This window comes from Bombus impatiens, unplaced genomic scaffold, assembly GCF_000188095.3.
Source record: "Bombus impatiens unplaced genomic scaffold, BIMP_2.2 scf_0487, whole genome shotgun sequence".
Lineage (NCBI taxonomy): Eukaryota > Metazoa > Arthropoda > Insecta > Hymenoptera > Apidae > Bombus > Bombus impatiens.
The window spans coordinates 373,765-387,313 of record NT_176906.1 but is presented as its reverse complement, the minus strand read 5'-3'; the positions used below and the strand labels follow the sequence as shown (position 1 = coordinate 387,313).

The window sequence follows — 13,549 nt, the reverse complement described above, 5'->3', positions numbered from 1 at the left end:
TTCTCAAATTTTCGTTACACCGAGATAACGATACATATTTTGGTAAACATATCGTGTCTTGAGGTAATTGTTCTTATTTCCAATCGTTGCGTTTCGACTGAGGCATTTCGGAGAAAAGGGGAATGCAAAAAGAAATTTTTTGTTTGTTCTTTTCTTTTAAATAATAGACGCCTATCGGTACGCGCTTTGGGAAATCTGTGATATAATAACAATTTTACTCATTCCTCCGCGCACAAGATTTCGATTATTGCACCTTGGTTCTTTTATGGGACGAGCACTGTCATAGTAAAGTGAGATTACACGATACACATATACACAATTCTTCACGGTGTTTTCCGTATACAGAAAATCCCCTTCTTCTATTTATTTTCTGATTTCAATCGTTAACATTCTTTTTTATTTTAAATTCGATATGATTCATTTTATATATCAAATTTTTTTATATGTCAAAGGTTTTATTACTTTTAATTTCTTAGTAAAATTAATATATTGACAAACGCCAAAAAGGCAGTGCATATACAGACAAACATAATGGGGTTTCGTGCAATTCTATGGTGGTAGGTTATATGATTACTTAGGCGATACATGTATAACAGCGTACGAATCTGTTCGCGATACGATTTATCGATAAAGTAACAATCCGAGTCATCATCGAGGCACTTATACATAATTTCGCGAAAGCTTAAATCCAGGTTATGCAAATAGGAAGATCTGCTGGTAGCAAGCCGAATTGTACTCCGCGAAACGGGTAGATACACTTTTAGAAACACCAATTGGATTCTGACTAAACTGCACAATCGATATAATGTTCTTATAAATCTTAATCTATCATATTTTGCCGTTAAACAAATCAATCTTTCGAAATCTAAATCGATTTTAAAATCTAAAAACCGTTTAAAATCCTCGAGATCTTATCGTTGCTTTATTGAGATGTTATTTGAATATTGGGATATATACATACTAGGACATATTGCAGTTCAATTACATCACTTATTCATTTCTTTTCACTCAGGCAAAGCAACAATATATGAGCTGAAATAAATACAATGAACAACACGTTTCGAAACGTACATTTAAGTTGTGATATTTTCCTCTGAATACAGATAAGTTTCCAGCAAATTCACAAAGTGTAAATAATGTTCACATGCAGATAATTGTTAGAGTATTTTCAACATTGTTTATCATTTTATAGTATATCGTGCGGACGAATAGCGCAACTATTGTATATAGCAAATATTAATTAGGTTGCACGAAACGCAAACAGTCTTAAACCTTTGATTATCTGGTACCTTTTTTTTTTTTTTGTATCGATAATGTATACTATTTTCGCTATATTATATCTTGACAATACTCGGGAATTATAGTACTTCTCGTGGTAATCTATTAATTATAACTAATACTATTTTATTTCTAATATTATTGTATTTTAATTTTAATATAATATTATTATATAATTATTATTATATAAGTATTAATAAATATTATTATTTCTATTATGATTATTTAATTTACATCCAGTATTGTTCAAAACTAGCATTAAGATATTGCTACTATCATTATTAATACAAATCTCCATTTTATACCCACTATCATTTGCACCAATATTCACCAATAGTTATTTATCTTGACCTTTCAAGACGCGTCAGGACACTCTATCACCTTTCCCTCTTCTAGTATTATTGCAATATTATATTTTCCAACTGTTTAATGTTATGTTATTATTAATATCGCTATTTCTCCTCAATTAATAATTCTGATTATATATTGACTTTATTAATAATTTAGAAATATATAAATATATATTTGTATATGCATTATCTATATACCTATATATCTATACAAAATATAGATATGCAGATAGATAGATATATAAATTAGAAAAATATATATATATCAACGTTATCACATGCTATTAATAACGTGCGCCATGTACGTTCGAATTTTTGAATGAGTGTCAAATGACTATCGTATGCGTGAAAGATAGAAATGAGTGTGTTTCGCACTGTTCAATATACTGTGTATGACGGATCTTCGAGCATTTGAAATCTTAAAGTGTCAAGCAATACTAATAATACATTATGATGTTTTACATCACATATAGACATTGATCTAGGCTCTCAACCCTGTCGTCATTCATTGATGCTAAATTTAACGAATTGTGAATACGCGCTGTCTGTGTATGTAGAAATAGAAGAAATAATAAAAGTAATATTATATGCACACGTGTCGATTTATTTCTGCAATTATGTTTATTTTTAATACCTTATATATGAAACGTCTGAAGAGAATGATCATAGGTATTAAGAACTAATTACACGCAATTTATATAAATATATGTATATATGTGGAATTTGCATATCTTTAATATTTGTATTTCTGCTCATTAGTTGCATTAATATAATACAATCTAGGATTCATGCAATCCTTCCGTTCACCAATCTCTTTATAGCAAAGCGTAGCCAAAGATTCTTCGTGGAGGAATCTCTAACGGAAGAAACAGTGCCGATGATACAAGGAACTGGTCGGACGCATAAATGGTCAGCTACCAAACTTGCGTTTCGATGCGCTCGCAAGGCTGCAATATCAAAATGATAAGAGACAGAGATACTGCTACGGTTAAACTACTACTCCAGGATGTGTTTTATCTGCAACAGAGAATGATGCCGGTGTGTGATGATTCCTCGGTAGAGATGCAACGAACGAGTATGCGCACGGTGGGTCAAAATTACTGGATGGTCGTTTGTCGGCGGCCTGCTCGACTTCGACTCTGCGAGATCGGTGTTTATTCGTCGATTAACGCTGTTTAGCTCGATAAACAAGCAAGGAAATCGATCACGTAGAAACGATTTCACGGTGCTTTCGTCCCCTCCACGACTCGAGCTTCATCAGCGATATCGTACACTTGTCTTTTTTTTTTTTTTATTTACTCACTACTGATTACGGAGCTGAACGGCATGAATCTCGGCTTCGCAGGTACTTTCGGCACGTCCTTTCGACCTCTTGGTGATTTCTCCTCGTTGAGAAGACCTTTCACCTACGATCAATTGTTTTATTTCAATGGTTATTATAAGTTTCATTTTAACTACATGCTTTATAATCTAACATAACCAACCTGTTCGTCGATTGCGTTAAACTGCCATTTCCATGTATGATTGTACAAGAAAGGTCGATGATCGAATCTATTGTCGTCGGGACTATAAGTCTCGGCGTGACAAGATGGTGTCAAGATAGTCATTTTATGACGATTTATAGCATAACATCTATAAAAGTGTTTCACTTTATCTGCCACCTATAAGTGAATTCAAATTTAAAAATATCTGTAGCAACAATGGCTGCTGCTAATTATAACTATATTTACTTCTTTTGAGGTACATTTATCCCACATGTGGACGAGTCTGCAGAACATTGTGAAGGGACCTGCACAATCCTGTTTTCTTAAACGTCCAAAAATACCAAGCTCCTTGTACGTCATACCCATATCAATCTCATCAAGCTGCGCAAGCTGTCCTCCTTGAAGAGGTTCCAATTCTGCGGTAGCAGGAGCGTCTAAGATTTTATCTAAAGCAGTTATTCCATGTTTTCTCCTAAAATAAACATAATGGTTGATCTTATATGTGTCAAAATAACTATCTTAGAAGGATACCAGTTTTAATATTGACCTAAAGTAAGAAAGGAATGACTTTAAGTCGTTTTTTGCAATTCCACCGATAGGATTGATATCGGCACTGCTGCAATCATATTTGGTAAAATACCCACGAAGCGCTTCATCAACGTTACTGCTCCCTAATACCAGAAGACCACCCGGTCTTCCTCTGACCCAGAGCATCAATTGGGCAAACAGATAAGCTATCACCATTCTCAAGCGTGCCTTAAAAAATTTAAAATAATTAAAAACTTATTTGTCTCTCACAAGGATGATAAATATAATAGCAGAAATCAACCTGGATATTCTGCAGAGCTAAATTTTCTCTAGGAGACCCTCCTTGCACCTTAAATCTCGGTGTCAGCTTAGTAACTTGTTGGAAAATCGTTAGAATGGCAGACACAGCAACATCGATTACTATACTGTGATGATAAGAGCCAATCTGATTAGCGAGTTCAGCTGCTCGCGCCTTTGTTTCGGCCGATGAATTTTCAGTACCCATATAACATGTGACAAGAAGGGTGTTGCACAGCTGTTTTGGATCAGTCGGTACATATTCACAGTCTCCGACTATTTTCCTGATGTCTGACAATACCTGTGCATCTAATTGGAGACATTCATTAAGTACGTCCTCTAATGATAATACAAAAATAACACCTACCTCCTTTGTTAACCGAATCCACGATCATATCACACATGGAATAAACCATGCACGCTGATGACGCAGAATCGACACCACCACTTAAGGGTAAGAAAAATCCACCTTGGCAAGAACGCCTTTTTGTAAAAGGCGATAGTAAATAAATAAATAAATAAATAAATAATAAATAAATATTTAATTATAAATAAAGTATCGAACCTTAGATAGTCCCAGAGCCAGCATGCAGGAGCCAACGAAATTTCTTCATCTGGTATATGATAAACAAGTTTCCCTGTTGCGTTTTCATCTTCATAAGGACCTAAGTCCACATCGATCGGTCGATCTGGAGGAATTGAAATCAAAATATCGGAAGTTAGAGCAAAATCCACCTTTATGCGTGGATAGCTTGGTTGTCTAGCAGCTAGATGAGACCTTGACCTAATGTTATTTCTATAACTCCTATGGAAGAAGAAAACAATTAACTCAAAACGAAAGTTGAATTCATTAAAGAATGAATATTACAAACCTTATATCCTCGAGATCAAAGGTTGCCACAATGACTTCCACTTCATCCAATGCAAACTGTTTACCACGATTCAAGATTTGACCATTCAAAGTAATAGAGGATCCACCACTGAAGTATAATCTAGAACCATCACATCCTCTCAAGTTACTGAACATGTAACATCCACCTGATTTGAACGTAGCCGACTTAACTAAGTCTACGGTGACATAAGCTTTCCGTAGTTCGAAATATGATCCACTACCTTCAAGAGAAAAAATTGAGATCATATATATAAGCTACAAAGTAAAAAATAAATACACAGTAGTAAAAAAAAGCTTTTGACCACATAAATTTTCTACTTCATATTCTAAAAGCTATTTTAGATTTAATATTTTATTCAGTTAAAAAAACAGTGCAATAAGTAAACACTGTTATAACGTAGGTACATGTATACATTTTGTATGTAGTATACATTTTGAAATGTGATACATGTGTTTACCGATGTAAATACACGTAAATATAAGTGCTTGTACATTGTTTTGTCAGTTACCATTTGCGATAATTTCAACACCATCCAAGCACATTGGAATATGATTGCTCATTGGACTCCAGAGTTCTTCGCAAATTTCGAAACCTACGCACGTGTCCCTGGTTGAAATAACAGCATCGCCAAACGGCACCACTGTCTGGTTAGTGATCTGAGATATCATTCTAGGCAGAAAGTAGTCCTCCACCGTGCGTTCCTGCATAAGCAATTAGCACTTGTAGACAGACGCTCGGTATCAAGCCTAAGACTAGAAGGTCAAGAACTATTCGGATTTCTTATGCATCGCGCGTGCAATCTGAAAGAATGACCTTGGTCCACGGCGAGAACCACCTGGATTCTCTATAATTGCCATCCTCGCACAATTGCATCTTGGGTCTGATAAGCAGAATTCGTCGATTCAGAAATGCCACTCTACAGTTGTACGTCACATTCTTGTGCATGACCGGCATACCAACATCTACCAGCATGTCCTCGGCAGCCGGTGATTTAAGAATCGTCGCGAGTACTTCCCAGCTGTGAAGTAATGTATCTGACTCGTAGAAATGATCCTCGCAACTGTAACCACTATTCCACAGAATTAATAGTATGTATCTTTTTATAATTTAAAAAAATAAAGATTCTTTACTATCTTATAATTAGACTGCGGATGTTTATGCAAACGAATTTTATGAATTTTATGAATAAAAACAGACGATATCCAGATAAAAATTTGTCCCACTCTAGATATAACAAATACTTTATTTTAGATATTTTAGACATTTTTGTGTTTCATATGCATTCTGTGCATTCTTCCGCTTTTAAATTTCCCATAAATGCACAAAATCCACATCTAGTTATAATATTGTATTATTCTTTTGTTTTTAAAAAGAAAATTTTACGAAATTTCTAGCTCTGGTCCGCTTCTATAAGTAGCGCCAGCATCTTTAGCCTCTTGAATACTTTGCAAGATTCTTCTGGAATTCCCATCGAAATCCAGTGCCCACTGATTCAGCGAACAAACTGCTACCGTCACTGTACGACCCATCTTTAAAAAATTCTTCTTTTCTTCCAAAATTTCAAACAAAGCGATGATTAACAGGGACTATCTATAAAAAATAAAACTGGATGTTATTAACTGTAGAACATTACCCTCGTTATATAAAAATTGTAAAGTACATATTTGGTTGGAGGAGAATAATTGCTGATAAATAGAAAGTTAATTCATTTCGACCTATCAATTGAAAGCTCATTGATTGGCGGAAAGAACGTTTGCCGAGGAAATAGCAGCACATCCATTCTCTACTCCGACAAACGTTGATTGATCAATAATTTTCAGAAGCACGCAGGGAGAGGGATATAAATTGCTTGGCTGTTTCGTGTGACTAAGCGCAAGAATGCCCGAGAAAACTCCGAAGACGAATTCCTTGAAATTAATGCAACTTTCCTGACAAATTGCCTTGTCACGATTAATCTTTGATAAAATGGATTCAGATATTCGGTTGTAAGCACTTTTTGGACAGATTTAAGAAATCTTGAAATATCTCTGAATAATAAGTAACCTATGATGTATTATTGTATATTTTCTATAAGTTTATCAATATCATATAAAAGAGGATACAGAAGGATGGAGAATAATTCAATATCATTAAAATTCAAAGAATAGAATAAGGAATCATATTTTTCATGAATCTGTTCTTGCACGAGTCTTCTTGCAAAAAGAGAGCAACTTCTTACAACTACTTAAGGAAATATAAAAGCCAAATAAAATATTAGATTAGATTACAAACAATAAGTTCGATCGTGAGACAGAAGCAGAAGTGCGTTGAAAAAGATCGATAAACAGACATCGTGTCTACCAAACTTGGTTCGATACGAATGTTCCATCGGAGCAGAGCGACGAACCTCGAGGAACGAGAAAGGGCTTCGAACAATCTACTGGCTCCGCCCCCGTTTCCCTGTTGTCAGGCAATGGACGGGCCAGCTTTTACCGAGTTCCTCTTCTCTGGAGGGCAAAGTTCCTGATCACAGTTCACGCGCTAGATTCGTCCAGACAATACGTTGTGTAGTCGAAACGTCATCTAAAGTTGATACTGTTCTCGATAAGCTTCTTCTAGAAATGCATTTAAAGAACGATTTAAAGAACGATTTAAAGAACGATTTAAAGAATGGTCGAAAGCTTCATCTGACGGATGACTAAGTTCCACATAAAAGAACAAGGAATAAAGGATTAAAAAAACAAAAAAAAAAAATAAAAAAATGAGCACGATCGAAAAATGCCTATTGGACGGAAGAATTCTGTGGATCGTTGACTGTGTCTCGAGTCAAGATAAATTTAAAAGTCTTGAGAGAAGAAAGGCAGCGATGTTGAACAATAAAGAGGTCGACAAACCAGAGGAAGATGACGAAGCCGGTGGAAGATAACGAAAAATGAAAGATCTTTTAACCGATAGCAAGGTGAAGGAGCTTCAGGCCATGTTTTTTCCGGTTCATCCGATCCCTGGTAAATTTAAGCGATAGCAGCGCGTCTAGTTTAAGCAAATAGAATAGAAATGTTTGTTTGTTGTGGGACAGGCAGTACGCTGGCGAACTTGAACAAACTGCAGGAATTGCACTTGCTGCAGCTAGGACGATGCGATGCACCACGAAGGGAAACGGAGTTATCACTGTTCTCCATGCCTTTTGGAACCAGAGATGATCAATCGCAAGAAACTCTTCGGAGCATATTGGATACTCATTGCATGATAGACGGAATCACCCAGGAGACTGCTAGATGGCCCACAGAGTGTCAAGTATACAATATAATATGAAACAAATATACAGGGTGTCTCTACGAAGTTCATTTTGATTTTATTTCGTTTTAATGAATCAATCTTTATATCAGTTCGCCAGATATATTAATTCTTGTTTGACATATCTTTTTTAAAGTCATACACACATAAAAATCAACTAGCGTGAAATGGAAGATGTTATATTGGGGTCGGAAGTATTCTCTTTGTATTTCTTATTTTTATTATAACATTGTAATGAAGCTTTAAATACTCCGTGATTATTTAATCTTTATTCCTTGATTATAGGCATATAATGTATTGTAAAAAACTGGAATATCCTATATATGAAATATAGGAAAGACAAAGAAAATTCGAACAAAATGATCAAGCAATTAATACTTTAGGTACTTCCGGAAAGAGTTAGGCATATAGAATACTCTCCAGCCGTTCCAGAACCGTTCTACGTGCCAAGCGGGAAGGAACCAAGGCCAAAACCATTGGGCGATGAATTTGGAACTGTGATATTTCGATATCATCCAAGCAATGTCACCAGTTACGTGAGTCTATAATAATTCGTACGATAATAATTATTGTAACAATTACAATTTGAAGGAAGAATCAATTATTCGTTCAATGACCAACAGTTTAGTAGATCTTGTGTGGGTGGAAGCACGGTCACACCGTTACCAACAGAATTTTCAGCCGATTCAAATGGAAACGAATCGGAGAACGTCGAGACTAATAGCAATATGTTCTTATTGACCAAAGTGTCTGACCTAATGGAAACTGACACCGATTTACATTTTGAATCTCGTTTCGAATCTGGCAACCTTTGCAAAGTTGTGAAGATCACTGACACGTATTATCAATTGTATCTTAGAAAAGATCTTTATACTCAAAGACATACCCAATGGTATTACTTCAGGATATCAAATACGAGGAGCAGAACGAATTACAGGTAAACATTCAATTTTGAAACTTAATTAATTTTCTTTATACAAATCCATGCTTTTACAAAAATAGAGAAAAATTTGTTCCACTCGCTAAATTTTATGAGTATTTTGTTTTAAATATTTTGCGTATTATGTCCATTATGTATATTTTGATGCATAAATGCATAAATATCCACAGTATATTTATTACAAATATTCGTTTAAAACAATTTCAGATTGTCCATTGTGAACCTTTGCAAAGAGGAAAGTCTATACAATGAAGGTCTTCGGCCACTCTTGTACTCGACCGAAGACGCAAAGAAGCGTGCCGTTGGTTGGAGGAGATGCGGAGAGAATATCGCTTATTACAAGAATGATTCATCGTACGTTATCATAATTTCAATATCCTCAAATGTTCTCGTAACTTTTATTAGATGTATCTTTCTTCCCAGAAGCAACGAAGAAAAAGAAAGGCACACACTGACATTCAACGTCTCCTTTCCTCATGACAGGGACACTGTTTATTTGGCACATTGTTATCCATACACCTATACTGATCTACAGGTAATACAAATAAAGTTTCATTCTTTGTTATATTTTTTTATAAATAGTCTGTTTGTACGTACAACCGAAATTATTAATATTCGTTGACGATTGTTGTTGGAGACACAGTGAATATAAATAATTGCAACAGACGATACGATTAGCAGGATCTTAATAGACCGACATAGGAAGAAAGAAAAAATGTTCCAATTTTTAGGAATATCTTGCCAAACTAGCGGCAGATCCTATAAAATCTAGATATGCGAAATTACGACTATTGTGTCGTACACTTGCCGGAAATGGAGTCTATTACTTGACTATCACTGCGCCTATTTACGACGATGTAGTACGAAGAAAAAGAGGCATAGTTATCACGGCACGAGTTCACCCTGGAGAAACTCCATCTAGTTGGACGATGAAAGGAATTATTGATTTTTTAACCGGAGAATCGAATCAAGCCAGAGTATATGCTCGACATAATCTTGATCTTAATTTAGTTTTTTCTTTTTCTTCCTTTTTTTTTTATTTTAAGATGTAACAAGACTTTAACAACGCAGGTACTACGAGAAAGATTCGTATTCAAGCTGATTCCTATGCTAAATCCGGATGGCGTTATTGTTGGCAACAATCGTTGCTCATTATCGGGGAAAGATTTGAATAGACAATATAGAACTGTAATGAGAGAAAGTTACCCTTCAGTCTGGCATACAAAGTTAATGATTCGACGATTACTGGAAGAATGCGGAGTGGCCATTTATTGTGATTTACACGCTCACTCCAGAAAACATAATATATTTGTTTATGGTTGCGAGAGTAAAAGAACCGCTTCACAGGCGAGACTCTCCGAACAAGTGTTTCCTCTGATGTTACACAAGAACGCAGCTGACAAAGTAGTCGATCCGATACAGATCATATGCTTTTTTCTCCTATGTTTAAGTAAAGTCAAATGTATTAAGAGCACTCGATTTTTAGTTCTCTTTTGAAAACTGCAAATTTCACGTGGAGAAAGGTAAAGAAGGTACGGGAAGAGTCGTAGTATGGTCTATGGGAGTGCAGAATAGTTACACAATGGAAGCGTCAATGGGAGGGACGAAAATAGGCTCTAGATCAGGCACGCATTTTTCTACTCAGGATTACGAGCAAATTGGAAAAGTATTCTGTGAAACTCTATTGGATTTCTTTGATCCAGATCCCATCAAGGTAAACATAATAATCGTTTAACTCATCATAACAACAGAAAATCTTCTTAACGTTGCTTCTTGCTTTGTATATATTTTTCATTGGATTTAAATGATGGTAAATTACGCACTGGAAGGAAAAGCTACGGAACAAAATAATTACTAGGTTAATGAAGGGTGGCTCCAATGCAGAAGAACCGACGAATATCGATTTAACCGACTACTCCAGGTACTTTTCAACATTAATCGCAGCGTACTTTTTATTCGAACCATCTTCGATTCAATTATACCTATATCTTAATCAGCGACGAAGGCGACACGTCTGATAGTTCAATCTCAGAGGAACAAGAAATACAATTTCCAGAAGGTACATGGACCTATACTTTGAAGGAACCACTTGTTTCTCCGCAATATTTATGCGCACCACCACCTACGCCAACATTTATTCCTCCTCGAAGTTTAGAACTAGCAAAAAGAAAAAGCAAAAAGGGAATCACCGTTAACAGAAGCTACCTTCGACGCAAACGAATGCTGGTAAAATTTGAAATATCTTTGATACTTTCTTTCTGTAAGTAAAACACGTTCATTTGAAATGAGTACTTACTAATTAGACGGGTTGACATTTAGACTAGAAGAGCAGTAATGGATTTACCAACTCTGGACCCTGGCAGCGATTTGTGTGACTATATTGATTCAGCAGATGAAGGACTGACGAGGCCAGAACGTAAAACCACACCATTGAAATATTATTAAATATAAATTGAAAGAAATAAAAGAAATTATGTTTAGGTTTCTCAGCAAGAATTCGCGACAATTGCAAAGAAGAAACTAATCAATTCGTGGATAAAGAAACAAAGGAAATCTCCAGTGATAGATTAATCTTACCGGAAATAGCGAGACCTCGTAGCATGTCCTTAGCTGAGAATATCAATGTCGATAAGGAAGAACCGAAGGCGAACAGACGATCCCATTGTCTTCGCTTGGTTAGGTAAAGGGATATTAAAATAAGATATTCTGACCAAAGTAGATTTAAAAAATGGAAGCTTCTTTGTTTAAATCTTAATTTATGTAGGACATTAAGACATCGTTCGCCTGTTTCGTTAAGAAGTCAAGATATACAAATTAAGCTCAGTTCACTGCGGCAACAAATATGGATGGGAGTTCCACTGAACGTCGCAGAAAATATCGATAAAAGAGTCAACTATCATCATCCTATTCCAAAGGGACCATTAAGCTGGGGAATATCCAATATGGCGTTAACCAAAAATAAAATGAATAATAAAGTATTACTGAAGTACGTAAAGCTCTGTTACATTATCGACGAATGTTCCAAGTTATTTTTATTTCAGAGGCAGCAAAAAATTGCAATTTGTCGAATATATTGATACGGAAGACAACATGAAAGAAATACAAAATAAATATAAACGTGAAGATACGATGCGTTCAAAAGACAGTAGTTTGAGAGTGGAATCGCAGCGGCAAGATGCTGAGCAGAAGCCAAGGAAAAAGAAGTCTCCTCTGAAGTGGCAGAAGATAGTTAATCTAAATTCTAGAGTAGAAGAAATGTGCCACCGCAAAACTTCCTTTTTAACAATTAAAGCAGACTCTTTAAAACTAGTCACGCTTGAAGTACCTTCAAAGATTCAAACGCGACAGCACAAAATTGAATCTCGAAGGAAGCACCGGAAAAGTTGCGCCACCTGCACTGTTTCTAACGGTGGAAAAATATCGAGTGTTACGAAATCTCAATTGCATTTGCAATCGCATTCACGATCCCACATACAATTGCAACCCCTAATCGTTCCTTTGTGCGACAGTTTTTCGTCGGAAAACGACTCCATCGATTCTCGTACTCAAAGAGCCTCAAAGAAGAAATATAAGAAGAAGAAACAACTGAAGAAAATGAAGTCGACTCCCGCAACGGGAAAGAAAAAGCGTGTCACTAGCGCGAACGTATTACGCAATCCTTGAAAGATTTCGTACATAAACAAGAATGTTCCGTTGAATAGCATTTTTTCGGTCCCTCCAATGCAGGCTCTTTTTCGTGTTTTTAAATATACTCCTGTTAAAGATTCATTACACCCATTAATGAGAATAATTTTGTGCGAGTGATTTTTATATTGTACTTTTTAACGTGATTGTACGATAATTCGTCGTTCAATTAAGGCTTACAACATTGTTACGTAACAAATTTTGCCAAGACTTAAAGTATGAGATAATTGACCAACGTACTCACGATTTTCCGTTGATCCAAATAGGAAAAAAGCGACGATTGTTTAAAACTGTATTTAAATACGATATTAGTCGCACATTATTTAAATGGCATACGCGGGATTCCTGTTTCTTCCACGTGTTTTTTTTTTTTTTTACCAGAGATTGAAAAATGTTCGATTTAACAAAAACATAACCTCACAAAATATTATCAACATTCGTAATGTAATATTTATTTCCATTGGAACAATTCATCGCTTTTAAAGCTATATATCGCCTGTAGGAAATATATCTTATTATCGGATTTCATTCAATGGAAAACTTTATAAATATATCAGTTTTTGAAAGTCTTTTTCCGTAACGCTTTTTGATACGTTATGCTTTCATTGATAACTTCGTTTTTAACACAGATTAAACACAGAAGAACGTGATGCTGCTCAGGAAACACTGTACAATTCTTTTCTCGTTAATACTCATGCGGCTTTTAAAAAAATGTAATCACTTATTAAACTATTATCGTCAAAACAGTTGGTGTTTTTAACGAGGTGCTGCCATCTGATGGAGGTACGTGCAGCATGCAATTGTAGATAACAACCGCACATA

General features: G+C 35.5%; 2 protein-coding genes across 5 annotated transcripts; one reads left to right on the top strand and one right to left on the bottom strand.

The window, feature by feature from the left end:
* Positions 1 to 2,211: 2,211 nt before the first annotated feature.
* On the bottom strand, positions 2,212 to 13,515 carry LOC100746662 (glutamine-dependent NAD(+) synthetase). 4 transcript variants are annotated; one of them, XM_012387791.3, is made up of 13 exons: positions 12,968 to 13,515; positions 6,214 to 6,420; positions 5,644 to 5,899; positions 5,339 to 5,531; positions 4,810 to 5,050; positions 4,503 to 4,742; positions 4,305 to 4,420; positions 3,942 to 4,246; positions 3,660 to 3,868; positions 3,359 to 3,584; positions 3,113 to 3,289; positions 2,932 to 3,034; positions 2,212 to 2,645 (listed from the first exon to the last, which is right to left on the bottom strand). In XM_012387791.3, exons 2-13 carry the CDS (start codon positions 6,357 to 6,359, stop codon positions 2,617 to 2,619), a joined length of 2,241 nt encoding a protein of 746 aa, XP_012243214.1. In that variant the 5' UTR covers positions 6,360 to 6,420; positions 12,968 to 13,515; the 3' UTR covers positions 2,212 to 2,616. The 4 variants fall into 4 exon arrangements, with proteins under 4 accessions (XP_012243214.1, XP_012243213.1, XP_024224636.1 ...); XM_012387790.3 differs by having other exon boundaries at positions 12,972 to 13,515; XM_024368868.2 differs by lacking the exon at positions 12,968 to 13,515 and adding an exon at positions 11,340 to 11,477.
* Positions 7,618 to 13,473, top strand: LOC100743149 (cytosolic carboxypeptidase 2-like). Its single transcript, XM_024368872.2, has 15 exons — positions 7,618 to 7,814; positions 7,886 to 8,103; positions 8,487 to 8,639; positions 8,727 to 9,040; positions 9,251 to 9,397; positions 9,467 to 9,578; positions 9,775 to 10,020; positions 10,115 to 10,447; positions 10,530 to 10,757; positions 10,873 to 10,964; positions 11,041 to 11,269; positions 11,363 to 11,459; positions 11,525 to 11,723; positions 11,808 to 12,029; positions 12,085 to 13,473. The coding sequence occupies exons 1-15, from the start codon at positions 7,742 to 7,744 to the stop codon at positions 12,704 to 12,706; spliced, it is 3,285 nt and encodes a 1,094-aa protein (XP_024224640.1). The 5' UTR covers positions 7,618 to 7,741; the 3' UTR covers positions 12,707 to 13,473.
* Positions 13,516 to 13,549: the final 34 nt, after the last annotated feature.

Excerpts from the sequence above, each read along its gene's own strand:
- LOC100743149 (XM_024368872.2), top strand. The coding sequence starts at position 7,742 with ATGAAAGATCTTTTAACCGATAGCAAGGTGAAGGAGCTTCAGGCCATG. Across the intron at positions 9,398-9,466 it reads TATTACAAGAATGATTCATC|AAGCAACGAAGAAAAAGAAA; the intron begins GTACGTTATCAT and ends CTTTCTTCCCAG. Across the intron at positions 10,448-10,529 it reads ACAAGAACGCAGCTGACAAA|TTCTCTTTTGAAAACTGCAA; the intron begins GTAGTCGATCCG and ends CTCGATTTTTAG.
- LOC100746662 (XM_012387791.3), bottom strand. The coding sequence starts at position 6,359 with ATGGGTCGTACAGTGACGGTAGCAGTTTGTTCGCTGAATCAGTGGGCA. Across the intron at positions 4,421-4,502 it reads TGGCTCTGGGACTATCTAAG|GCGTTCTTGCCAAGGTGGAT; the intron begins GTTCGATACTTT and ends TTTTACAAAAAG. Across the intron at positions 3,290-3,358 it reads ATAAATGTACCTCAAAAGAA|GTGGCAGATAAAGTGAAACA; the intron begins GTAAATATAGTT and ends ATTCACTTATAG.